Raw genomic sequence first — 26,816 nt, forward strand, 5'->3', positions numbered from 1 at the left:
AGAATGTTGGAGTTGGAAGCAGCCTCAGAGGCTACTTAGACCAAACTGCTTCTGAACAAGATTCCTCTCATCCAGTGCATACCTGATCATTCTACTTTTCATTAAAAGACTCTGATGAAGGGGAATCTACCAACTCTGATGGGGTGCATGGAACTTTTTTATGGAGGTGATTGTTAGCAAGCTGTGTCTGACATCAAGCCTAAACTTATTTCTTTGTGACTTCTATCCATTGTGTCTACTACACCTGGCCGTAGGGCCAAGTAGAAGAAATTTAATTTGTCTTCCTTGTATTCACCTTTCCAGTACTTGAAGACAGCTCTCAAGTCCCTTGTAAATTATCTCTTCCATAAGCCGGACAACCTCATTTTCTTCAATGAATCCTAGCATGGCAAGCATGTAAGGTCTTTCACTATTATATTTACCCTACTCTGTGATCATATTTCATTTTGAAATAGAGATGAAATGATCAATGTCATATTTTTTATTACAGTCTTTACTTTTAGTCTCCTTAAATCATGTCATAGGTAGAACCATTCCAATTACCATGTCATATTTTTCAAGTAGGTAAACTACATTTAGTATAGTATATGAATTGCCATCTAGAAGTATGTGAAACTGTTCTCTTTAAAATGGTGTTAAAAACAACTTTGTTAGGTTTATAGGAAGTGTCATGTGTGTAGAAGGATTTGCACTTGAGAGTATGTCCTCTTTCTTAAAAACGTTGGTTATAAATTTAGTCTATTGCAATATTTATCTTAGTGTAAATGGTAGTAAGAACAGATACCTATTTGAAGTGTGAAAACAAGTTATAATTATTTTTAATGAATACACAGTTTTTAACACACAATCTACTTCAGAGAGTTATTGTGAGGAAAGTACTTTATAAACCTTTAAGTGAATATAAATAAGAAATATCCTTATAAATAGCATAGGGATAAATAAATGAAATATGGTGATATATAGAAATCTCATTTACTTTTCCCTGTCCAATGTGAATAAAAGGGAAAACCTTAAATTTCAGTCAGAAGTAAGGAGAAGGAAGATGATCCAGTATCACAGATAATTCACTGGTCATATAATTAGCCCCTGAACATAGAGTTGGATATATTGGAAAATAACGATATTTTTTAAAGATAATTTCATTCATTCTGGAATACTATATTCAATTCTAAGACCTGCATCTTCAGAGGGAGAATGGCAAACAAAAGCACATGTAGAAGAGGGTGAAAAAGTCTCAGGTTATCTGATTAACAGGCTTGTTGTCTCCAAATTGTCACAATCTATTTTAAAATTCATTTACTTTATACTTCACACAAAATATTTTTAATATATCTTCTTATTTCATTTCTGCAGTAGCAATGAGGAACAGTTGGGGCAATCAACTCTATGTTAATATTTATTCTCAAAATCACCACACAAGAAGGTTGAAAGAGTGAATATATTTAATGTGGAGAAGAGAAAAAAACAGCACACATGATATTTATATATTTGAAGGTCCCATCTGGAGGAGCAATTCTTTAGATAATATGGGTCTCCAGAGAGCACAACTAGGAATAATACATGAATATGATTCTATAATTCTAAGAGGGAAACAGATTTTAACTCAGTGTAAGACCTTGCCAAAATGTGGCTAGCCCAAAACAAAATCCACTGCCTTATGACATGGTTATTTGCTCATTACTAGAATTGTTCTAGCAGGAACTGAATGACTAATTCCTAGAGAATTGTTGAAGACATTCATGCACCAGGTCTTAGGGGCTAGACCAGAGTTTCTTCCCACTGATTATTATCCAGACCTAGCATACTTGTGTGCACTCAGCATATACTTGTAGATAGATTTATAACTGAAACATAAAAATAATGAAGATATTATTCTACAGTTCCATTCATTTAATAATATGTTTTCGTCTGGAAACTTTGAAATATGCTTTTTAAAAAAATGGGAATGCTCCTCATTTCCTAAATACTTTGATGCCTACAATAGCAGAATCAACTGTGAATAATCCCCATTGTAATAAACAAATTCATCTTAACAGTAATCTCAGTAGTAGATGGGATTTGAAAGTTGACCATTTTTTGAAGCATAAAGATACAAATTATGAAAATTCTATTACTTACCCACACAGCGAGGTGTTTTATTATGATTGCTCCATGTTCCATCAGATTGACATACTGCGGTGGTAAGTTCTTTAGATGAGAGTCTGTAGCCATCATTGCAGAAATAGGTAACACGGGTGCCCACCAAATAATCTGTTGTGAGTATTCCACCATTTGTTGGTGCTTTAGGAATCCCACAAGAAATTGCTGAAAAGAACATAAACCCCAAATGCTACTAAATCTGTCTGTTGTGAGAAAAGTTTATTGGTTTATAAAAAAAAAAGATATAAAAATGTATCTGGGGTTTTATCGAGTCCTTTGAAAAAATGCTAAAGTGAAGAAAAGGATTTCCTTAATTTCCAAGCATAAGTGCTGTTCAAAGGTATATTATGTAAACTTATATTTATCCAGATCCCATATCTACATTTCTGCTGTTTATCCCTGATTTTTTCATATAGTTTTCCATTTAGCTCCTAAATAGCTTGTTTAGAGAGACCAGCACTTTTGTGCTTATTGGAATATAGGAAAAAATAGGAAAAATGGCATAGATTTTGTTGTTGAGGGAAAGGGAAGAGGAGCAAAGATTTCCAAATCTTTTTATTCTCCTCCATCCAGTCTAGTCCCTGTAGTTTGGATATGGGTAGGTTTGGGGGATGAGAGTAGGGGGATGATCAGGCGAATCACTGATCATTTTGAATTTCTACCAACCTGATGAAATTATAATTCATGGGCTATTGCTTGGAAGTAACAGAAGGGCATTCCCCTTCTGTGAGTATGGTCACTTCCCAAGAAGAAATATTTTTCAGTGGCATTAAATCAAGGGCACACGCCCTAAAATCTCATCAGCTCAAATTGATCAGTGATTATTTCCATCATCTTCCTTCTACTCTTTGCCTAGTTAAATATTTTCCATCCCTGTAGATTTAACTTGGCTAATTGAGAGCACAATGGTCCATATTCACCATTCAGGATAGCTCTACAGTGATTTGGGGAGATACCAAAAGTTTTCCAATTGACATAGTTCTTGAATTCCTCTCCCAATGTCATACACTCAGGCCCACCACGACTGTGATGCAGAGTTAAGTTTCTGAGTGGGTCCAGACCTCCCATTGCTAGTGGTCCTGAAAAGCATATTCACCCTTCCCCCAAATTTCAAATATACACTCAAATACTTAAATGAATATTCATTTCATTGCATATTCTAATGATGCAGATAACAACTAATCCATTCCTGCTAATCCTGTGAGACTTGTTTAAGTCTCAGAAATTAGTCAAAGGGGGTCAACATGTTGGAGGCTTTCCTCAATTTCTTCTGATATCATGATGATACTAGTGAAGCACTACAGATCTTTGCCTATTCTTTCTCACTTTTATTACAAGGCAAGCCCATTTTCCCTTTTAATTATGCATTGCCTCAATGACATCTTTTATTTTGTAGCCTTCTCATAACTATCATGTACCCCTCCACTGCCATCTATATGATATTCATTTTATAGTCTGTATCCCATGACTTACTACCATATGACAATATAGTATAATGGAGATATTAAAAAGGACTTTTATTTCTACAGCTATACTAGGATCATTGAAAGAGCTTGCACTGTCCCAGATATATGTGTATGTGTGTATGTATGTATGTATGTACGTATGTATATATGTATATCTCTCTATCAATCATCAATCTATTTATAATCTAGACAACATGCATAGGTTGTCCATCCAAATGTATGTCATAATCTGGATAACAGGAATTCTTCCTCCACTTAGTCTTCTCCACATTGATGGTAAGACTAAACTATTTTAAATAATTACAGATTTTTTTTCCAGGAGCACTTCAATATTCTGAGAATTAACTGAATAAATCCCTGTAATACACAAACAATCCAAATGGAGGTCATGATAAGTTGTCCTACCTCACCTAATTCCAAGGCAAGTACACTGGCTTATAATAAAAATTTAGACAAACTTCAAAGATGTGTGGTTAAAAAAAATGATGAATCTTACACATACATCCTGGATACGTCCTGTGGCCCAGCTCTTCTCATCCACCCTGAGTATTCTGATATTACATAGACCTGTCTCAGTCCTGGCAACTGGACCCAAGGAGGCCAGCTTCTATTTTTGGCTCATTTTCCCTACTCCAGACTTTTATGCTAGAGAAATTCCTCAAGTAAAACTTTGGTATAGTTCACAGAGATACAGCATGGTATAGTGGATGAAGAGTTGAGCTAACAGCCAGGAAGACTTATGTTCAAGTCCTGTATCTGACGTAAAATGGCCAGGTGACCCTGGACAAATCACTCAACCTCTCACTGCTCTACTACTTCTCTAAAACTATAAGTTGCAGAAAAGTTGCTAGTTACGCATTGGTAGAGAGTTTCCCCATGTGGGAATTCCCTAAGTAAAATAAATCACAGGTCCAATCTCTATCATTATTCTATAACTCACGTCTTAGTATCTCCACAGATACTCAATGGGCATTATGGGTTGAGCATTTATTTTGGCCTATAGAAAGTGCTTTTAGCTCAGAAACTCCCTACTCGTATGCCATTGCCTGTCACATATCTAGCAACGATGCAGCTGATGGCAGAGAGAATAAAGCTCTGAGCCTGGAGTCAGGAAGATGTGGTCTCAGGTACTTATTGGCTTTGACACCCTGGGGCAAGTCACTTAAATTCTAATGGCTTCAGTTTCCTCAACTGTAAAATGAGGATAATAATAGCATCTTCCACACAGGACTGTTATGAAGATCAAATAAGTTAATATTTATCAAAAGCACTTAGCACAGTGCCTGGCACAGAGAAGTTGCTACATAAATAATTATTGCCTTCCCCTTCCCTTCCCTTTAATATATACCTGTTTAATTGAATTGAATAATATGATTCTATAGTATTTGATTACATCTTGATGCTGTTGTCAATTGATATATACTAAAGTCATCAAATATTTTCGTAATGCTTTTCTTAGATTGGTCACAAATAAATTGTGCAAAAGCACATGGAACACATCTATCACTAGAACTATCCATATATTTGTTATTGTTGTAAGGAATCAATATTAAAATATGAGCTTGGGTAGGAAAATGTACACTCTGTATTAAGTTTCCTTCTCTAAATTGAATAGTTTCATTTTAATATTTCTAATAAACTTGAGCATTTGTCAGTTCAAGATTCATTGCTCTAAAAGCAAAAGGATTTGGTTAGAAAGGAGGGAATGAATTAATGAAATCAACGTAATGCTGACAAAGATGAATAGCAGGATTCCTATCACTGAAGAGTTTGATCTATTCATAATTTTGTACCTTGTAGAATGTGGAAAAGCAATGAAGTTGGCTTAATAAGTTATTTATCCAATTTTGAATAATAAGCATATAATTATCCTTGCTATCTAATTATAGACCCCTAAACTAGTACTGCAAAGGTAAAAGGCTCCCTGAATTCTGTTGAAACAACATCACATTTTTATGTGGGCCTCTGGAAAATTCCAGCCCATGATGAGAGAAAGAAAGAAGGATGGAGGAAGGTAGAAAAGGGAAAGAAGGACAGAGTGAGGAAAAAAGGAAGGGAGGGAAAGAATTTTGTATTGTCAGCTTGACATTTATTTTCAAATCTAGTTTTTCTTCTATGTAGAGCTCTCAGTTCAGAATATATATCTTTCAAATCATTACCAAGGAAATTATTTTGGAAACTCATTCAGCTTGAGAAACTAATATATCTTAAAACAAAAAGAGAAGCACCTATGTCCAAGAAATATTACAAAAAAATTATTCCCAGCATACAAAGGGAAAATTAAAAAAAGAACCATCCCTCCCCAGCATTGTGCAGTTTAATGACAATGGAATAATCTGATCTAAATGCGATTAACTGGCAATGAAAAAAATTCAAAGTAAATCATTGTAAAGGCTGTGATAAGCAATGATCTAGATATTTTTATTAATATTGACCTTTAAACATCTGTAATCTTCTAGTTGGAAAACATAGGCAAGTTTTGACAAAAAATCATTTTTAAAAAATCATATAAAGAAAAGTTGGAGAGAACTGGATATATTAAGAAATTTCTCTTCAAAAGTAAGTAATATTTTAAGTTTTACAACGTGTTTTCCTTATAATAACCTGGTAAAACAGGCATTCCAAATATCATTATCCCTAATTTAGAGAGGAGAGGAATGAAGCCTAGTGATCTGCCCAGAGGTCACAAAGGTGAAATTTGAACTAAGGGCTCTTGTTTTCAAATCCATTAGTTTTTCCAACACATAATCATTTTCTATTCCAATCAAATTTCTCAAAACAGTTTTTTTCTCTAAATAATAATATGCAAATAATCCTGACAATGTCAAAAAAAATTCTTTCTATAATTCTAAAACTAACTTCATATATTTTCCTTCTACTGTCTAAAAAAGACTGCTTAAAACAGTAGGGGAAAAAAACACTAAATTTTATTGAGTATGATCAAAGTCCAACACACAAGACCAGTTTTAACTAGTTGTTGTACTGATAAAATCTGAAATGTAATATGCCTGTTGATTTTTTTAAGATATCATCTTCACCAATAAAAAATGAGAGGCATGCGCCTAGACAGTTCAGTTCAATATGATAAAAATACACACACATATCCATATATCTATACAAACACACACACACAGTGAAATTCTATTTTGATGTAGTTGTATCACATGTGAAATACTGTATTTAATTATGGAATCCATATCTGAGAAATACACTGATAATCTGGAAAACATCCAGAGAAAGGGAACAATGAAAGTGGAAGGGCTTGAATTAAGAGCATAGGAGAATTCACTGAAGGAAATTGACAGGTTTAACCTTTAAGAGAAGATTTAGGGTGAATATGACAATTGTATTAAAGAAGTTGAAAGTATATCATGTGAAAGATTTGTTCTGCTTTTTTCCCAAAAGTAAGAATTAGAGGCAGTGGGTGAAAGATGCAATAAGACATATGCAAAGAAAAACTGTATTATTATAGCTATCTAAAAGTGAAATAGGCCTCAGAGGATATAATAAGTTCTCCCTCCATAGAGATCCTTAGCCAAAAGCTGGATATAGAATGTATTCTTGTTCAAAAATGGGTTGAACCCATGACCTGTAAGGCCCTTTCAACCCTAAAAGACTGTGATTCTTTAAGGCACACTGGACTTGAGGACATATTGAATATAACTATTAAGAAATAGAGAGTTTCTTTACATTGGACTGGATTTGTCAGATGTTGGACATTCAAGGACATCCTTTGATTTTTGCCTTCTTGATTTAATCAGATAGGTGTATGAGTTTGACAAATTCAGAAATTAAATCCAAGTAGGGGGAAAGATATCCACTGTAGAAATCCAGACAAGGTGACTATAACTATAAGCTGTCTATAGTTAGGAACTAGGCCAGGGGTGGGGAACTTGTGGATTCAAAGCCACATGTGGCCCTCTACGTCCCCAAGTTTGGCCCTTTGACTGAATCCAAATTTCACTGAACAAATATAGATTTGTTCTGTAACAGTTAAAAGGCTGCACCCAAGGACCTGGAAAGCCACATGAGGCCTCGAGGCCACAGATTCCCCATCCTTACACTAGGGCTGTCTAGTTGTTGAAATTGCATTGTAACTCACAGACGTTATTAACAATAGATCATTCCAAAAGGCAACTAATGCCAAACTAGCAGAATAATAACCTCAAAGATCTGGGAAAATATCCCACATAGTCACATATATCGGTCTTCAAAGAGCCCAAGGTTTTATTTAATTATCTTGGTTACAGTTACTCTTCGCACAAATGGTCAGTTCTTTCAGAGTATTTACTCACAGCCTATTCAGTTTGAATGAGCTCTTGACAGTAATACCTACCCAAGGAAGCCTGATTTCACAGTTTTTGGTGATAGATACTTCACTTAGTGTCATAAATGTATGTCCTAACCCTGGTAAAGTTCTTCAAGATCATGTTATATGAGGATTATGGTGAAGGAACTGGGTATATTTATTCTGGAAAATAGAGGGCTGTCCCTTCAAAATATGATGGACCATCATAAAGAAGGGGGGCTAACTATTCTGTGTTGCCCAAAAGGATAGATCTAAGAGCAATAGGTGGAAATGTCAGCATCAAATTTGGGTTAATATAATAAAAAAAGGCATTAGATCTGTGCAAAAGTGAAATTTACTTTCTAGGAAGTTTTCCTCATTGGGATTCTAGCCAAAGCGTGGTTGGCCACTTTTTGGTTTTTACAGAGAAGATTCTTCTTTGGATATGTGTTGAATTCTGGTCTGTGAAACTCTTTTCAACCTTGTGATTCTGTACTCCGGCTGGGCTGACTCAGGACTGTATTTCAATATCTTTTTTTTAAAAAATAAAATAGTCCTGTATCAACCAACACTATCATATTTACAAGAAATAAACTGATTGCAGTTTAATGTTTCAGGTGATAGGAGGTAAAAATGTCAATATTTTAATCTCTGGTTTTCATTGTTTCCACATTCTCATTTTAGGACTTGAAGAGTATAACAATGCCATGCCAAAGCTACAAATGAATTTAACAAGAAAATTGAGAGTCTTTCCAGTTGTTTGATTTTGTGAAAACAAAATTATGAGTGACTAAACGTATTTTTTTAAACTTTTTAATCAACTATTCTTTTGTGACATGATGGCCACGCCCTCAAACTAAAGCAACAATCCAACTTTTCAAAGTCCTGTCTCAGTATAGCCTGCTTAATCTCATCAGTTTTTCCAAATCTGGTTCAAGAGGTTTCTGGCAAATAAATACCTGAGATAAATAGATTTTACAGGTACCATAATTATGCCAAGGAAAAAGACAGAACCTTAGAAGAGTTTAATTAATGTAAGTGGCAAAAAAAATTATAATTTCAATTGGCTCTTTTAGCAACTTCTAGTGAATGTGCATTTTAAATTCTCATTATCCAGTATTATCATTTCCTTCAAAGGAATGTATGGATCTAAATAAAAGCACATGCGTTTTCAGACAAGTTTAGTCAGGAAAACCAATGACATAATTTTGAAAATATAACAGGCTTCTTAATGGGGTTATTTCATTTTGATATAATATACTCCACCTTGACAGGCTGGAACAGGTGCATCCCATGCGTGGTATCCATATGGAGACTTTCTGCACACAGCACTGCTTTTCCCAACAAGCCTGAATCCTCGATCACAGGCCCATCGGACTACACTATTAAGTTGACCCCCTGTCTGACTGATGATGTATCCATGGGGAGGAGATTCTGGAGTACTACAGTAGAGAGCTAACCAAAAGAAGAAAATAATTCCTAATTAAATTACTTACATGAATCAGAAACTCCATATTATTAGGTCTCTATACATTAATAAATAATGACTATAATGTAATTCAATATGAATAAATGCTCATTTATTTGAATTGCAGCTTATCTGAAACTCATTGTGCTTTATACTCTTTTAAAAAAAAACCTGTCCTGTTTTTTTAATGACACACTAACATTATGCTTTCAACTTCTTATTGTCATAGCTATTTAACACACTGTATGAGTTTCTGGTTATCACTGAATAATGTACTTGAAATATTACAAAATTTCAAAGAACAGATAAACATTTTATTGAATAATACCTCCTAGCACTAAAAGTGCCTCAAAAATAACACTTTTGGTTGAAACATATTATAAATACTCCAGCAGGAAAAAACATGGCAAATGCTGCTCTGTACTTCCCATGTGACATCCATACTATACCATGTCATACACAAAATATCGCCTTACTGGAACAGAGGCAGAAGACTATAAAATCTCATAACCTGTTTTGATGTCTGGCTAAAAAAAAATATCCATTCTGTCACATTCATTCTAATGATACAAAAATGCAAACAAACAAAACAAAAATAAAAGCTTCTCAGTGGAATAAAGCTCTTTCTCATTCTGAAAGTCTGAAATGTCAAAACATAATGTCAAGAATTTTGCATGTGTGTGCTTTTTGGATGGTTCAGGGTGAGAGGTTCCATTTACCCTTAGAAAAATCTCAGACTGCTCATCTAAGGAGAATGAGACATTCTTCACTAACATATGAAATATATGGGATTAGTACTGTATGTGTCATAAATTGCCTTAAAAAAAAAGTAGAGTATCCTCAATGTGTGAAGCAACTTTTGAGCACTAAAAGGGGAAAATGGATTCTTAAAAATCATTTCTATTCAATTTTCTCTTGAATGGCTAACTATCTGATAAAACTGTGGTACCTCATTCTCTATCACAGAATACCACCAGTGTCGTAGTCATTCTGATGTTCAAAATCACACAACTGAATTGGTTCCTGGCACAAGGTTTACAGGGTGAGAAATTCTGAGGAATCCTAAATATGCATTTTGCATCACATAAAATTACAATCTTTCATATTTGCATTGCTAACATCTATTTTGTAATTTTCAGTAAAAGATATTCCCTGGCAATATTTTCCCATATTGACAAATGGGAAAGAAAACATATTTCTCAAAGCTAAAAGGGGAAAAAGTCAATATACATCTGAAATAAAAAGATCACTTTGCAAATGATAATACTTTGCTCAACATTTTACTTTCGCTTTTTAAATTTTTTTTGGTATACAATTACATTGTTTTTTTCACCTGAAACTCTGAGAGGGCAGCATAGTTTAGTGGACAAAATGTCAGACTTGGAGTTAGGGACCAGGGTTCACATCTTTTCTTGGGCATTAAATAGCCTGTGACCCTAGACAAGTTACTTAATCTTTCTGATCTCCAGTTTCTTCATCTGTTTATAACTGATGACCTCTAAAGTCCCTTTCAGCTATAAATCTATGATCATATGATCTGTGAACTCTGAATCAGAAGGAAGTCTTGTAATTGTCATTTGCATACTATAAATAAACTGGATTGAAACTTATGTCCCAAAACATGGTGGCAGAGTTAGTACAGAACTTTTCCAAAAATAATTTTGGAATTGTTCCCCACCGCCCTACATCCTCTGATTAGTTATCTATTGGAGCATGGCTCTCCATTTGAATCAATGTTGGACATTAGAATTTTATCAGAAATTCTTTAAGCAAATATTTTCCAAATCAATATTTTCTTTTCTCATTCTAATTACATTAATTTTGCTAGTGCAAAAGTTTGCTAGCTTTGTATCAAAATTGCCCATTTTGTCATTTATGATTAGCTATAGCTACTTTTAGTTAAGAATTCTCTCCCTAACTACGTAACTCCCTAATTGTGAGAGACATCTCTTTCAATTTTCTTTTAATTTTTTTTTTAAATGCTGTGACTTTTCATATCTCTTCAGAGAATATTGGGGAACAGGTAAAAGAGGTGCCTTTACATCTATTTTCTCTCAAATCACACTTCGGTTTTTCTAGCCTTTCTGGGAAAATAAATATTTGTTCACTTAATATTTTGTGATATTGGGTTTACAAAGCACTAAGCTACTGATTTCAGTTGCTTCTGGCTTTTCCTTACCTTGCCTTTCTTACTGATTTAATTTTCTATATTTTAATCAGTATCAGCATTTTGATCACTGCTACATAACATAAATTAATATTTGGTAATATTATTTTACATTGTTATTTCCATCTTCTTCCTTGACCAATTATTTCTCTTGATATTCAAAACTTTCGTTCCTCTAAATGAGTTTTATTTTTATTTTTGTCAGATTACATCAATTGAATTGGTAAATCACTGAATCTGTAAATTAGTTTAAATAGTATTACCATTTTAACCTTTTGGGCTTGGCTCAATCATGGACAACAGAAATCTCTCCAATTGTTTTTCTTCCCTTGTTTTGATAGAGACCATTTTATATTCAACATGGATACAAAGAGAAAAAATTTACTGCTTTATTTTTAATCTCCCCCCCAAAAAAAAACTGTAAGAGAAATCTAGTTTCTTATATAATATTCATTTTTGTATATTGAAATATTTGTTATTAATTTCTAATAGCATTAAATAGACAGTTTAATAAAAAATAAATCATATCCCCCTAAGAAATAGAACATTATATAATTATGTGTACATAAGTTCTAAGTATATCTTGCCAAGTTAACGCCAAGATATTTTATGTATTTTGAAGTTATTTTGAATGGAATTTTTCTCTCATTTTCTCCTGGCTTGTGCTTTATATATTTATATATAAGTGTTGATGATTTTATTGCATTTTTGAGGATCCTGATATTTCCCTTCCATCATCTTGGTTAATTTTTAAATTGATTTTACAGTATTTGCTAAATATATCATCAAGTTTACCTGCAAATGGGAATATTTGTCTCCTCTTTGCCAGTGTTCATATCATTAATTCTTCTCTTGCATTACTGTAATAGCTAACATTTCTACAATAATATTAAATATGAATGGGAAAATTATTTTTCTAGTATTGAATTATCTTCCATCTTTAGTATAATCCCAACTTGGTCATGCTAAATATTTTTGTTTCTATTCTTATAGTATCTTTGCTAAGATTAAAAAGTTGCATCATCATCATTCAGTAGTGATATTGCCAGCAGATTATTCATATACTTTCACCCAGCCATCCTACTACTGGACATAAACCCAAAGGAAGGCAATGACAAAAAAAGTTTCCATAGATAATAAAATACTCATTAAAACACTTTTAGTGGCAGTAAAAAAAAATAAAACTAAAAGCAAAGTAGGTGTTCATAGAATGACTATAGACAAGAATATTGTAATATAAGAGTAATGAGTCATTATCATCCAATAATAAAAGATAAATTCGAGGAATAAATGAAAATATGGGAAGACTTGAGTGAACTGAAGCAAAGCAAATAGAACAGGAACAACAGAATAGTATATATAATGACATATGACCACAGAAATGAAAACAAAACTATGATATTACTGAACTCAGATTCACTGAAAAGCAAAGTCTTGGTACCAGACAAAAGAAGATAAAACAATCTATCCTTACTTTCAGTAGAGAGGAAGGAAATTATGAGCATGGAATATTGCACACACTGTCAAACAGTTACCTTGCTGGATTTTGCTTTTTTTACTGTTGAAAAACAAAACAAAACACTGTGGGGGCTTTGGAAAATGTTTCTGATATTTAAAAGTACATTAAAAAACATGATTGTGGTTAAAAAAGATTTTCAGATAAACTAGATCATGATCCAAGTGGCATCATCCTAATATTTTATATATACTCACAAAATCTTTGCCATTGTCTTGGGAGATATGTTACATAATGCCCAATCAAAATAGCTTTATTTAAAGCCCGCAAAAATTTCACATCATTGGGGAGAACTGGAAGCAAGGGAGGTACTGATAGTGTGACAGAGTGAAAAAAAATAAAATCATAAAATCAAAAAGCACACAGAAAGAACAGAAGGAAGTTCAAAGACGAACAAAAACAAGATAGCTTTGGAATGAGTGTGTTGAATGTGTTACATGTTTTCTTGATTCCTCCAAGTTCTAATGCTGTCCCTTCCAAACTATCTGTATTTCATTATTTCTATATATATGCATTTTTTCACTGAGTATTTGTGCTGTATATTTATATACGTATTTGTCTCCCCCATTAGAATGTAAGCTCCTTTCCCAAAGGAAATATTTCATTCATTGTAATTGTATTTTCAAAACCCAGAACAGTGCTGGGCCCATAATAGGTGCTTGATATATAATTATTGATTAATTGTTTTTAAAATGACATTGGTGATTTCTACTTCCACATAAATTTTTTTTCAGTTCTCCCTTGTATAAGAAATAGCTTACCTTAGTGTTTTTCAAGTTCAAAATAACAACAAAAAATTATTGTTATTAAGTATAAAGTTTAAATTGCACTAAGATTTTGGAGACACCTTGTGTGTTACCTCCATATGACATGCAGTTAAATGGACAACTGATTGAATTGGCTCCATAGTGCTTGCATCTCAGAGAAGCTATTTCAATGCACAAATGGCTGGGCCTATAATGAGAAGTAATAAGAGATCCTGCCCTACTCCATGTCAGGAAAATTATATAGTTCTTTCAATGATCCCTACATGTTTACTACTCCAAAAACCCATATCTTTAATGTGACTCTTTTCCTGAAAATGCTATATAGCTTTGAGTCATGCAATGCCTTTATCTCAGAAAAACTAAAATGGCAAATGACAAAACACAAAGCAACACATACTTATAAACAGAAGAAGAAAAAACAGTGGAGGGAAAACAGATATGTAGAAAACTTGCCAGATCATCTGAAATGTTTCATGAATCAGAAATTAAAATTACTTATTTTTTTTGAATGAAGGTCATTTATAAATGATAAGGACTAGAAAATAATTAGATGTCCAGCAGTTAGGGAATGACTGAGCAAATTACGTTATATGATGTAATGGAACGCTATTTAGCTTCAAGAAATTATATGAAGGGGATAGTTTCAGAGAAACTTGTGAAGTAGTATATTAATTGTTACAAAGTCAAGTGAACAGAAGCAGGAGAACAATTTACATATGCAACAGCATTGTAAAAATGAAAACTATTGAAGACACTTAATACAAGGATCAATCATTACTCTAGAACACCAGTGATGAATATTATCCACCTAATAAGGGAGTCATGGGCTTAATAAGCAGAATGAGAGATACATTTTTGTACAGGCCAATAAGAGAATTTGTTTTGCTAGATTATGTATGTACATATTTCTTATGTGGGTTTTGTTTTTACTTTTGCTATTTTCGTTATCAGAGTGGGATTTAGGAAAGAGAGAAAATGATTGTTAATTGAAAAAATAAAAGTTAATTCTAAAAAAGAAAACAGAACAAAAAGATATCAAATGGTAAACTGAAACACTTTCTAGAATTTTTATAGTATTTCATCCTAATAAATTATGACAGTGGAACCACTGTTTCTGATCTCTTACTACTTCAATACTCGGACTGCTATATAAGGAAGTGGGAATGACACATAAGGGGGAAACTGACTGACTATACCTGACCACAGAAGACACAAAGAAATTTATGCTAGAGTAAATGTAATTTTGAAGGTAATGAGGGACTAATTTTAATACATCTCAAGAATAGGACAATATCTCCAAAATGAGAAAAAAAAATAAAATTTTTAAATAACTGAAAAGACGTTAGAAACTACTGACTCTTATGCCTGCTTTCTCATTTCTATATCTTTATAAGACAATTTCATGCCTCTATAGCCCTTTAAATGACTCCTAACTACTCAATGACACCAATGACATTTTTTAACATTATTATCCATCCCATAAAACATTTATATTATACACAAGTTTCTGATCAAATGAGATGATATCTGTAAAGTCTGACATATACTAGGTGCTTAATTAATGTTTGTTTCCTTTCCTGATATGATTTAGTTAGGAGGGAATTTCGAGAGGGGATGTTTCCCATACTGATAACATAATGAATGGGGGTGAGTGTATGGAATACGGTAGGGAGACTTCCTAGTACTTATGTTACATGGGTAATATAGAATATGATGATCTCCCAATGTAGGCATACAGGTAGACTCTGGCATATAGCAAACAATTATTTTACTGGACAATATGGTGCAAAATACATTATCAAGGATATGTATGACTGGAAAAGGAAGTAGGTCTAGTCATGGAGGGAGAGTGAGCAATAATACATGGACAGCTTGGGTGATTCATAGTTACCCACAGAATGCTTTTATAGAAACTAGAGCAAAGGTAGACAAGAACTGAACATGTTGAAAAGGTAGAGAGGGGCTAGGATCTACTCTACTGTAAGTGTTGCTGTACTTAGGAAATCACTGATCTTCATTAACATACAGAAGTATTCCTTCAACATGTTGTCAATCTCATTAGAATATAACCCTCCTTGAGGGTAGGGGGATGTTTTTTACTTACAGCTTGCTCAAGATTAATGTAAGTAATGAATTCCATGAGCTGGTAAGATTACTCAAATTTAAACTACATACTTCTATGGAGATGGAACCAATGACCATATTTTATATAAATTTAAGTTCAAATAACATGAATTTGAATACATGCATTTCTTTGCATCTTCAGTACTTAGCACAATACTTGGTAAACAGTAAGTACTTAATACATACTTTTAGATTTTTTAAATTAGTGAATCAATGGATAGAGGCTATTGTAGAAAGCATCTCAAATAACAGAAAATTAAGGCTATTACTTTCATTTTTATTCTAACTTTGTTAAGACCATGAAATATTTAATAGTACAAGCAATTTACAAGTGAGTAAATGGTTGAAGTATCTCAGGAACCCGAGGAAATATAAGTTAAGTTATTTTCTATTTGAAATTTTAAAAAATATATACTGATCATTGTTACTAATATGATAAACTACTTTTTTTCTTGTGTGCACATACCACATCAATTAATAAGTAAGCATTTAATACACATTTTCTGTATGCTCAACACTATTAAGAGCTGTGGGGAATACACAAGAAATATACAATTTGGTCTCTACCCTTAGAGTAGTTGAGATGTCATTAGTAATATACTTTGAATCAAAACCTTCTACAATTTTGAGGCTGTCTTGACACAAGACTGCTAATTCTCATTTAATCTCATAAGGCTCCCTCAGGGGTACAGGGTTGTTTTGAATGAACTATGGAAACAAGAACTCTCTCTGCCTTACAAAAGAGCCTGGAAATAAAGTCAACATTTCATGCTACACTTTTCAAAAAATTCCATTTTACATTGAGATGGGGCAAAAAGTGAATGAAACGGATCTTTCTGCACCAATAAGATATGGGAAGCTTATGTATCCTCAGCCTTAATTATAAATGTGTGTCATAAACTTTGTTGCAGTAATTCTAGAAAATAGTCAGTCGGGCTTGTTTGCTATCTAAATAGGTAATCTGAATTTGATTCAATCATAGGACGTCAATCATCTTCAGAAAACTTTTTAATGAAATACATGCACAGGAACTCTACATTAAAGATTCAAGTAATTTAAGTAATTTATTTAAGTAATAAGAGAAACAAATGATATACAAATCCATACCTATATATCTTATCCTGAATCCTTTCTTATTATTGCCATGATCTGCTGACCACTGCAGGAAAACTTCATGACCATTGCTGGATATATTAAGAGCAGAGGAGTAATCCCCACTGAGTGAAATAAGCACTGGACTTTGAATATTTGGTCCTTCATGTAGAAAACACAAAACAAGAATTATATAGACACAAAATTTCTTTTGAATATCACAGAAACACTAACATGCTTGCTGCTTTAAAAAAACATTTTTAAAACAATCTGTTCCAAATTTAAAATTAAGTTAAATGCATTATGGCTGTTTCATAGTCTGTTGTCCAGAGCCAATCTATTTTTCCCATTAAACTTTACATAAGACACAACACTATGTTTTAAAAGACAGCTTAAATGCAAAGCTGACAGACATGCACACACACATACACTGAAGTGATAATCTATCTATTCATCATATTCATATTCCATTTAATCTTTCCCTAAAAATTCCTTTAATAATTTTAATGTCACATTTTAATAAATGTTTTTTGAATGTTTAGTGAAGATAACAGTGAAAGAAGTTATGAGTATAAGAAAAGCCAACACTTACCATCATATACCTGAAGAACATCAAATTCCTTTTCTGTCTGGAAGAATTCTACAAACATGCTGATGTTATAGCCTTTTTCTACTGAAATGCTCCATGCACACATCTGGAGATTTGGGTAGCTATCAGGGTAGCCAGGACTTAATATGACACCCGTTGAATCTAATCTTAATTCGTTGGCAGGACAAAGCACTATGAAATAAAAAGGTTATTAAATAATACAAATGTTTTAGTTCCTATGAACTAGTGGATAAAATCTTCTCTACCCATGGCTTTAGCTGATTGTAACTTCTATGGCAACAATAAAGAGTTTGATGTGAAAAGACCATGCACAAAATTATATGCTGAGACTATCTGTACTATGGTAGAAGGCTCAACATATAGTCATAGAAAAACGTCCCAAAACCCCCGCTAGTAATTTTTATCATGTTTATGCGTTATATAAAACAGGTATAAATTTTATATTATAAATAAATACATGGAATATATTATATTTGTCTTTTTTCTCTTTTCACTACTACCCATACATACATGCATCTCCGATATACCCAACTGCTTCTAGACATTGCTAAAAGCTGAGATCAATTTCTGATAAGAGTTTATTCTTGGGGAAAGGGGTGATTCAAATTCAATTGTAAGGAAAGAATAGAATCTTTGAATGTCACACCTGGAAGATGTATTCAGAGATCACCTAATCCAAACCCTTCATTTGACAGATGAGAAAACAGACTGAGAGGCAAAATTGCATGCCTGTTGTCATACAGCTATTTAGTGGCAAGGCTTAGAATAGAACACAAGCCTCTTAAATCCTAATAGTCCTCTTTCCATTAACTACTTAACTCTGACTTCCCCAAAAGACTTAAAATACTATTAAAATACAAAGACAGATATCATTTCTATTCTGCAAAATAATATTCAAAAATGAAAATAAATTTAATTTTTAAATTTTGCAAGATATATTTTATTGCCATATTTTATTTAATATATTGTGCAGGTGAATTTTACTATTCTTGGCAAGGTTCTCTTTGTTTTCATCCCTTCTCTCCCTACTTCCAACAACAGTATTCTACATTATGCTTACAACTAATTCAAACAAGTGACTACTTGTTACTCTCAGTTGGAAAAAGAAAAAGAAACAAACTAGCAATCTCTACATTTGATGATCTGTCCTAACCAGAAGACTATTCTTTCATTTCAAATAATAGTGAGATTCTGATTCGGAATACTCAGATCCCTCTGTCTAGTGGGATGCTGCTGTGGCTACTTTGGCTGAAAAAAAGCCATTATTAAATTTTCATTGTGAGCACTGATACCTCAGAAATCAGCAAAATCTGCAGATGCAGGCTTAATTTACTCTTTTGTTAATTGCCTAATCTTAAAAAGGTGATGGGGAAAGAAGAAATTGTTAATAATACAGATTAAGCTTAAAAGTCTGTCTTCCTTCCCTCCTTCCTTCCTTTCTCCCTTCCTCCCTCCTTCTCTTCTCTCTCTCTCTCTCTCTCTCTCTCTCTCTCTCTCTCTCTCTCTCTCAGAGAGCCAGAAGCAGCAAACCCCTTCCTGTAGCCAGTCAGAATTTGTGGTTAATGCATAACTGATAATGCTGCAGTGATATCCTCTACCACTTTCTCTTTCTTCACCCCTATCTCACATGAAATGGTCTTAATCTTTACCAGGGCTAACCTGCAAAAGTTATATCATTCAACCTCCATACCTCCAACAGATTGCCACCCTCTATATCATTCTGACTTTATCACTTATTTTTAATCTCTGTACTGCCTCATTCAGTATTGCCTACCAGCATGCTCATGTCTCCCCATCTTGAAAAAAAAAATCTTCACTTGGTCCTTTCATTGCTGCTATCACCCTTTATCTCGTCTGCCTTTTGTTGCTAAGCTTCTCGAGAAGGCTACTTTCGTTAGGTGCTTCTACTTCTTCTCTTGTTACTTTCGTCTGACACCCTTATAAAACCAGCTTCCAACCTCATTATTCCATTAAAAATCCTCTCTCCAAAGTTACCAATGATCTGAATCAACAAATTCAATGGTCTTTTCTCTATGCTTATTCTCACTGATATCTCTGCAGCCTTTGATACTGTTGATCAGTCTCTCCTTCTTGATACACTCTTCTCCCTAGGTTTTTGGGACTTTCTCCTGGTTTTCCTCCTACCTATCACACTACTCCTTTTTGGTCTCCTTTGCCAGATCCTCATCTCGGTTAAATTCTCAATTGCAGGTACATCACAGAATTCAGTCCTCTTTTCTTCTCCCTCTATAATACTGCACTTAGTGTCCTCATCAGCTTTCACGGATTAAATTAACATCTCTATATTAATTCTCAAATCTACCTTACTTGCCCTAATCTCTCTGCTGACCTTTAATCTCAAACTGTATGTCCAGTAAACATCTTGAACTCAGCATTTCAAAACTGAACTCATTATTAAACTTTCTCCCTCCAAATTTATGTTACTTTCAAGAGAACCACCATCCTCCCAAACGCCAGGCTTACAACCTAGGTGTCATTCTTAGCTCTTCACTATCTTTCACGGCATCCCCTGTTTATGTATAATCTTTTGCCATGGTCTATCAACTTGCAACACCTCTCAAACATGCTTTTTTCTTTCCTTTGATAATTCTATCACTCTTCTATAGGCCCTCCTCTCCTCATGCTTGTTCTGTTGCAATAGCTTGCTGGTGTTTCTCACCTCTCCAATCCATTCTCATTCAGTCACCAAAGTTATTTTACTGAAGCACTGGTCCAATCACGTTATCTCCCTACTCACTAAAATCCAGTGGCTCCCTATAACCCCCAGAATAAAATACAAAATTCTCTTTTTGCCATTCAAAATCCTTCACAATCAATCTCCCAACCTCCTCCCTCCACTTCCAGCATTTTTTTTAAGGCAATTGGGGTTAAGTGACTTGCCCAGGGTCACACAGCTAGTAAGTGTCAAGTTTTTGGTCTGAGGCTGGATTTGAACTCAGGGCCTCCTAACTTTAGGGCTGGTGCTCTATCCACTGTGCCACCTAGCCGCCCCCACTTCCAGTATTTTGAAACCTTATTCTCTGTTACTTATTCTTCACTACAGTGACACTGGCCTCCTGGCTGTTCCATGAATAAGATAACTCCATATCTCAGTTCCTATCATTTTCACTAGCTGTCCCCCATGCCTGGAACATTGTCCCTCCTTATTTCTGCTTCTTGTTTCCTTAAGGTACTAACTAAAATCCTATCTTCTCCAAGAAGCTTTCTCTAGTATTTCCTAATTCTAGCGCATTCTTTTAGTTTTGTTTTTTTGTCATGTACATAGCTTATTTGTACACATATGTTTGCTTGTCCCCACAATTAAATTGTGAGCTCTTTGATGGCAGGGGCTGTCTTTTGCCTTTTTCTTTTGTAACACCAGGACTTAGCACAGTGCCTGACACATAGCAAATGCTTAATAAATGCTTATTGACCGACTAGATGACTTTCTAGCTGAACTTCAGACCAAGTGCCATGGCTGTCTTAAGATCACAACAGAACCTGCTGGACAGCTAGCTATAGGGCAAAAAAAAAAAAGATAAATCAGGCTCTTCTTGGTTCAAATTAATATACCTGAAGTGTTACCAGGGGCCTCCAGAGTATATAATTAAATATATGTATCCCAGACTCAAACAAAATAATGTGCAAAACAGCTTAAATTTAGGGCACTTTAGGTTTCCCTTTGAAGAAAGGCAAGACCCTTTAGCCTCCTCAACAAAAACCCCAGGAGGAAAGTAATACAAGTATTACTTCCCCTATTTTGCTGAGGAAATTGAGGCTGAGAAACATCAAGTGACTTACTCATGATACAAAGTGAACAAGTCTGAGATCAAGGACTCAGCCAAGGCCTTCTAACTTTTAAACCAGTGGTCATTCCATTATTTTATAGTCATCATCATTCTTAATAATTTTATTACTAGAAAGTACAACCTTATAGATACTCAAAAATAAATTTCTATAAAAGATGTGGAATGTATTTCTGTACTTCGATAAGGGCTATGGCTGAGTTTTTGAAAATTGACAACAGTTTTAAATAGCTACAATTACCTAATTCAGAAGAATTCAGTGCTGGTAATCTATGTAATTTACTTATACTTCTCTTTTTCAATCACTATCTGTAACTTTAATTATAATCTCACTGAGGGACATGATTATAATGCTTATATTACCAAGCATCTGGCACATAGGGGGCACTCAAATATTTGTGATTTTTAATTGAATGTAAATGACTCCTGGAGTTATGAAAACACTGCCATAACTCCACTTAGCTTCTTTGAGGAATGAGGTGAGTCTATATTTTCCTAAATGAATCACACTTCTAATGGAAAAAACTGCAGTTATTTAGAACACTCTCATTTTATAGAGGACAAAGCTAAATATTTTTACAGTTTTTTTAATGTAAGAAGTAACTTGGTGTTTTGATTTAGAAGTTCACCAGGCAATCTGGGGATAGTAAAAGTAATTAAGACATAGTGAACTGTGTCTGCAAAAGATGCCACCTATTTTACAGAATAAGCTATCTTTTGCAGACAACCAAATGTTGATGATGAGGGACGTGAAAGTTATCAGTGAATTAAGGAAAGAATTTTCTATTTTGGGGTTCCTTCGCAAGTTGCTCATTGTTCATCCTAAAATCTTTGCATCTTTGGAACAGGTTTGAGAGATTTTTTTAAAATTTTAAAATTTGAGCATAAGATGTCAAATCGTTTCTTGAATGATACAAAGGTGAAAATATACATCACTCTTCCCCCCACCCATGTTTAAAAAGAAAACCCTGACTGTTGGTTTTTTACACACTTCAGGAAAAAAAATGTGAAGTTATAAACTTGAAAGTTGGACAGACTTAAAATAAAATTGAAAATGAGACTTCAAACCTTACAAAAATGATTGAGTTGAAATAAAAGAAGTTTCCTTAGCAACGCTGGTTCTAGCACATTTTAAGAGGAAGGTAAATTAATGTCACTGACTCTTATTAAGTTTTATGAAATTAGTCAATTAACCATTTTGGATCTTGACAACTGACTGGACACAGAGATTAAGAGAAAGTGAAGAATTGAGTATGACTCCAAGGTTAAGCAGTCTTTGTGTGGAACTTAAAGTTAACATGTCAGTTTTATTTCTAAACATCATTAATTTATCATATATTTAAAATGCATTTGTATGCTATAAAATTTTGATAAATTTTTTTCTGGATAAAACAGAAGCTATGAAACAATTTGTCAAGATTATTATAAAAACTGGGGTGGGACTTTTTTTTTGTAAAATTGGAATTCATTGCTACATAAAGTTCATAAACCATTTCCTTAAGGCATTTTTAGTTAGAAAACTGAATACAGAAAACTAGGACTTTAGATACAAGAAACCTAGTGGTAGATACTAGAATATATATCTAACTGTAAACTTCTTTCTATGGAAAATACAAGGGGGAAATCATAACTTGCTTGCATGTCCCAGATTGCCTTCTATCTGCCACTGTAAAATGGAAAAAACATCTATCCTCTCTGAGAAGTCTGATAAACAATTTTGTATGGTCTCCATATTATTAGAAAATTCTCAAAATATCAAAAAAGAGATTTTGTTTAAAATGGCAGTGATTACAAGTAAGTGACAATAAAAGTAAGTATCTCACATCATCCAGTATTACCACTGGAGTATTCTCAAAGGAAGTGATAGTCCCATGAAGGCCTAGTGAGGTTATCACTGAAGCTAGGGGAGAGTTAATATAGTCAACAGCTGAAATTTTTTTAATGTTTCCCTTCTCTTTTCTTCTTCAAAACAATAAACAAACAAACAAACAAAGTTACACCAGATTTAATTTTAAGGGAAGCTGGGGGCAGAGTCAGGATGGAAGAGAAAAGGAAGCAACCTGCCTGAGCTGTCCCCAAAACCCCTCCAAAAACCTTTAAAGAATTCCATAAAACAATTCCAAGAGTTGAAGAACCGACAAAAGGATGGGGTGAAATAATTTTCCAGCCAAAGACAATTTAGAAGGTCAGCAGGGAAGGTCTTTTGCACATGGGTGAGAGTGGAGCATAGTGCAGAAGCACAAATCTGGCCCCAGCAAATTAATTGTCTGCTTGCCTTTCCAACGAGGGGGCTTGGGGAGAGAGGAAGAGAGAGAATTTAGAACTCTAAAGTTTTAAAAGCAGTGTTAAAAATTGTTTTTACATATAACTAGGAAAAAATAAAATACTAAATATTTTTTTAAAAGGAAAGCTGGGAAATTCATTCATTTCAGGAAAGAGGAGAAATTGAATGCTGGACATCTTGCTCAAATAAGAATTTGAAACAGTGGATAAGATATCATGGAATGAATAAAATTATACCAACTATACATCTCTCAAAATTCCTGCCTTGTAAACCATTAATATATGTAGTTACAGTAGTCCTTATATAATAAACAAAATAGCATGCAAATCAAATTGTATATTCATGATAATACCTTGACAAACAGGAGGTGCCCCATCCATTTGAAGCCGTTCTCCCAATCTGCATGTGAGAATTTCATTGCCAACTAAGGTAAATCCTGGTAGACACTGGTACCTTATGATGTCACCTGTCAAGTCAAAAGACTTTAGTTAAACGAGATGAGAAAAATGAATATTTTGCCTTGAAGATTTTAGGTTAACATTCTTCACAAACCACAATATATATTATAGTAAAATGAGTAATACTGATGGAGGTTGAAATTAAAATCTTGTAAACAAATGAATTAGTACATGTACAAAAATATAAGATTATTTACTTTTGTTTGTAATAATTAGCATCAGTTTGTTATTTTTTACCAAATCAGACAAATACAATCCATAACTAATATGAAAGAACATGTTAAAATTATGTATACTTTTCCCACATTTTTGAATATAGAAAAAAACTACAGATTACATTTTATCTTGGTTCTTATGGGAATTTTTTATAACAATTTGAGGATAACCACTCAATGCAAACAATTCTCTTGGGAATGAAAGGAAAGAATTCTTCTTGCACACTCCCTGAATTCCAAATGTTCTTCATCATCAGAATTATGCTTGGAAGTATAGGAGAATAATATAACCATGGAAACACCTCTGTAATGTCACAGGAAAATAATCTTAAAGGAACACAGCTAAGCTCTTGAGAGAAGCCAATAATAAGCACAGTAATTCATCAACAAAATAGTCCCAGCTACACATCTGTTTCAGCTGCTACTATCCTTTTCTAGACTGCTTTACCCTTCTTCCACTTAGACCAATTTTAAAATGCAAACCCAATCTTGCCAAACCCACAGGAGATGGTGAGAAATAGTAATGCTTTTATTCACTTTTTCTAAGTGTTTACATTTATAACTGAATAAATGATGAGATCGTCTCAAAGTGTTTTCTTTTCAGAAGTCATTTAATAAACGTCACCTATTTCAAATTCATCATCTTCTGTTAAAATTTCTGCATTTGGTATAGGTGGTGGAGGCTGGCATATTCGAAGCTGGTAGGCTAAAAAAAAAAAAAAGAAAATGTTTTCATTCATATTTTCTGTACATGTGAATAATCGGTAGATAGAAAGCTTACATAGATAGAGGGGGTTTCCTCATCTGGAAATTCCCTTTAGCAATGAAATCAAAAGTCCTATCCCTAGCTCTATAAATATGTACGCAAACACATAAATAGTTAAGTATGTACTCTGATACTACTGCTTAATCCATAACATAGCCCTTAGTATTTTATTCTATATACTTATTTCACTATGCATATTTTGTTTTTTATCCTACTGTTTCATAATGTTCTGCAGCTCACATGTTAGCCCTTTCTTCCTAATACTACATTACTGTAAACTCACTGAGAACAGGAACTAAATTTTACAGATAGATAGATAGACAGATAGATAGATAGATAGATAGATGAGAGATAGGTTAGATATAAATTCCCCATAGTATCTAGCAAAGTAAATGGCATGAAGTATTAATACCTGTAGATTGTTTCTCAGATTAAAGTTTATGAACAAAATTAGAATTCTTGATTTTATGTGTTAATGCTCTCTTTATCTAATAACCTTCTAGGTTCTGCTGCTCCCATTCTGGCCATCATACCCAACCCCTTTCACCTTCTTGTCCTCAAAACTTGGACTCTGTCTCTGGCAGAATCTGTTAAACTCTGATGGGTAATCTTTCATTTTATCTAGTGTGAACCAGACCCCCATTACATACAGGCCAACTCAATGTCATAATCTCTCTGATATCTTTTCTAGTTCACTTTTATAGATTGTTTTCCAAATTAGAATGTAAATTGTTTTCCAAATTAGAATGTAAATTCCTCATGGGTGAGATTTTCTTGATTACTTATTTGTATCTCCATTACTTAGTACAATTCCTGGCTACATAGTAAGTACTTAATAGACATGTTATCTATATAAACTCACTGTCTATTAGAAATCATTATATGTGTTTAGCCCAACCTATACAAATATCTTTTCTGTCTTCCACCTGATTGTTACTGAACCCATTTGACCTATCTAGAACGCCATTTATAAACCAAGTACCATATTTTTGATTTTTCAACATATTGCTGAAAGCTTACCTTCTATAGCAAATCTTGCCAAACTAATCCTACCTAGCTTCAGTATGTATCATTACAGCAATTAAGACCACAATATTATAAATTTAGACATAGAAGGGAATCTTATGATCTTTGTGAAAGTAAATGTAAGGGTAAAAAAATAGGACTGAAGTCCATTCACCTTTTTCTTGAGTCACTATGACAAAATAATTCATAGAATTAAAAAAAGAGAGGGTGTTACACAAGGGACTACTCACTTTTGTTCTTTGTATAACTGGCAGCTATCATAGTGCCTGACACATAGTACACTTTTAACAAATGACTGTTGATTGATGAGCTTATCTGTACTTATCTAGATTTTTCCTCAAAACCATGGATAAAATCTATCATTGGGCCAGTACCTGAAGTCACTGTCATCTCAATGCTATTATTGCTATAATAAAGAATTTTACAGAAGTTTTTTATAGATTGGAAGAAAGCAGTACAATTTGATTATTTTTTTATTTTTTTACTGTAACTCTTTGAAATAAATTATACTGATTATATAGGATGTCCAAAAAGTCTTAGTGCAGGTTTAAGATTTAATAGCTTAAACTTGCACTCAGACATTTGAACACTATATATTTATTATGTTTCACAGTTATCATTTAA

The 26,816-nt window shown here is 33.6% G+C and overlaps 1 protein-coding gene across 1 annotated transcript; it reads right to left on the bottom strand.

Annotated features, from left to right (window-relative positions):
- Positions 1–291: 291 nt before the first annotated feature.
- LOC144456580 (CUB and sushi domain-containing protein 3-like) lies at positions 292–26,453 on the bottom strand. The gene is made up of 8 exons (XM_078151797.1): positions 26,423–26,453; positions 25,026–25,106; positions 24,080–24,193; positions 17,620–17,808; positions 17,043–17,189; positions 9,160–9,348; positions 2,119–2,304; positions 292–380 (listed from the first exon to the last, which is right to left on the bottom strand). The coding sequence occupies exons 1-8, from the start codon at positions 26,451–26,453 to the stop codon at positions 292–294; spliced, it is 1,026 nt and encodes a 341-aa protein (XP_078007923.1).
- Positions 26,454–26,816: the final 363 nt, after the last annotated feature.

This window comes from Phascolarctos cinereus, unplaced genomic scaffold (assembly GCF_003287225.1).
Source record: "Phascolarctos cinereus isolate Bilbo 61053 unplaced genomic scaffold, phaCin_HiC Scaffold_4;HRSCAF=312, whole genome shotgun sequence".
NCBI lineage: Eukaryota > Metazoa > Chordata > Mammalia > Diprotodontia > Phascolarctidae > Phascolarctos > Phascolarctos cinereus.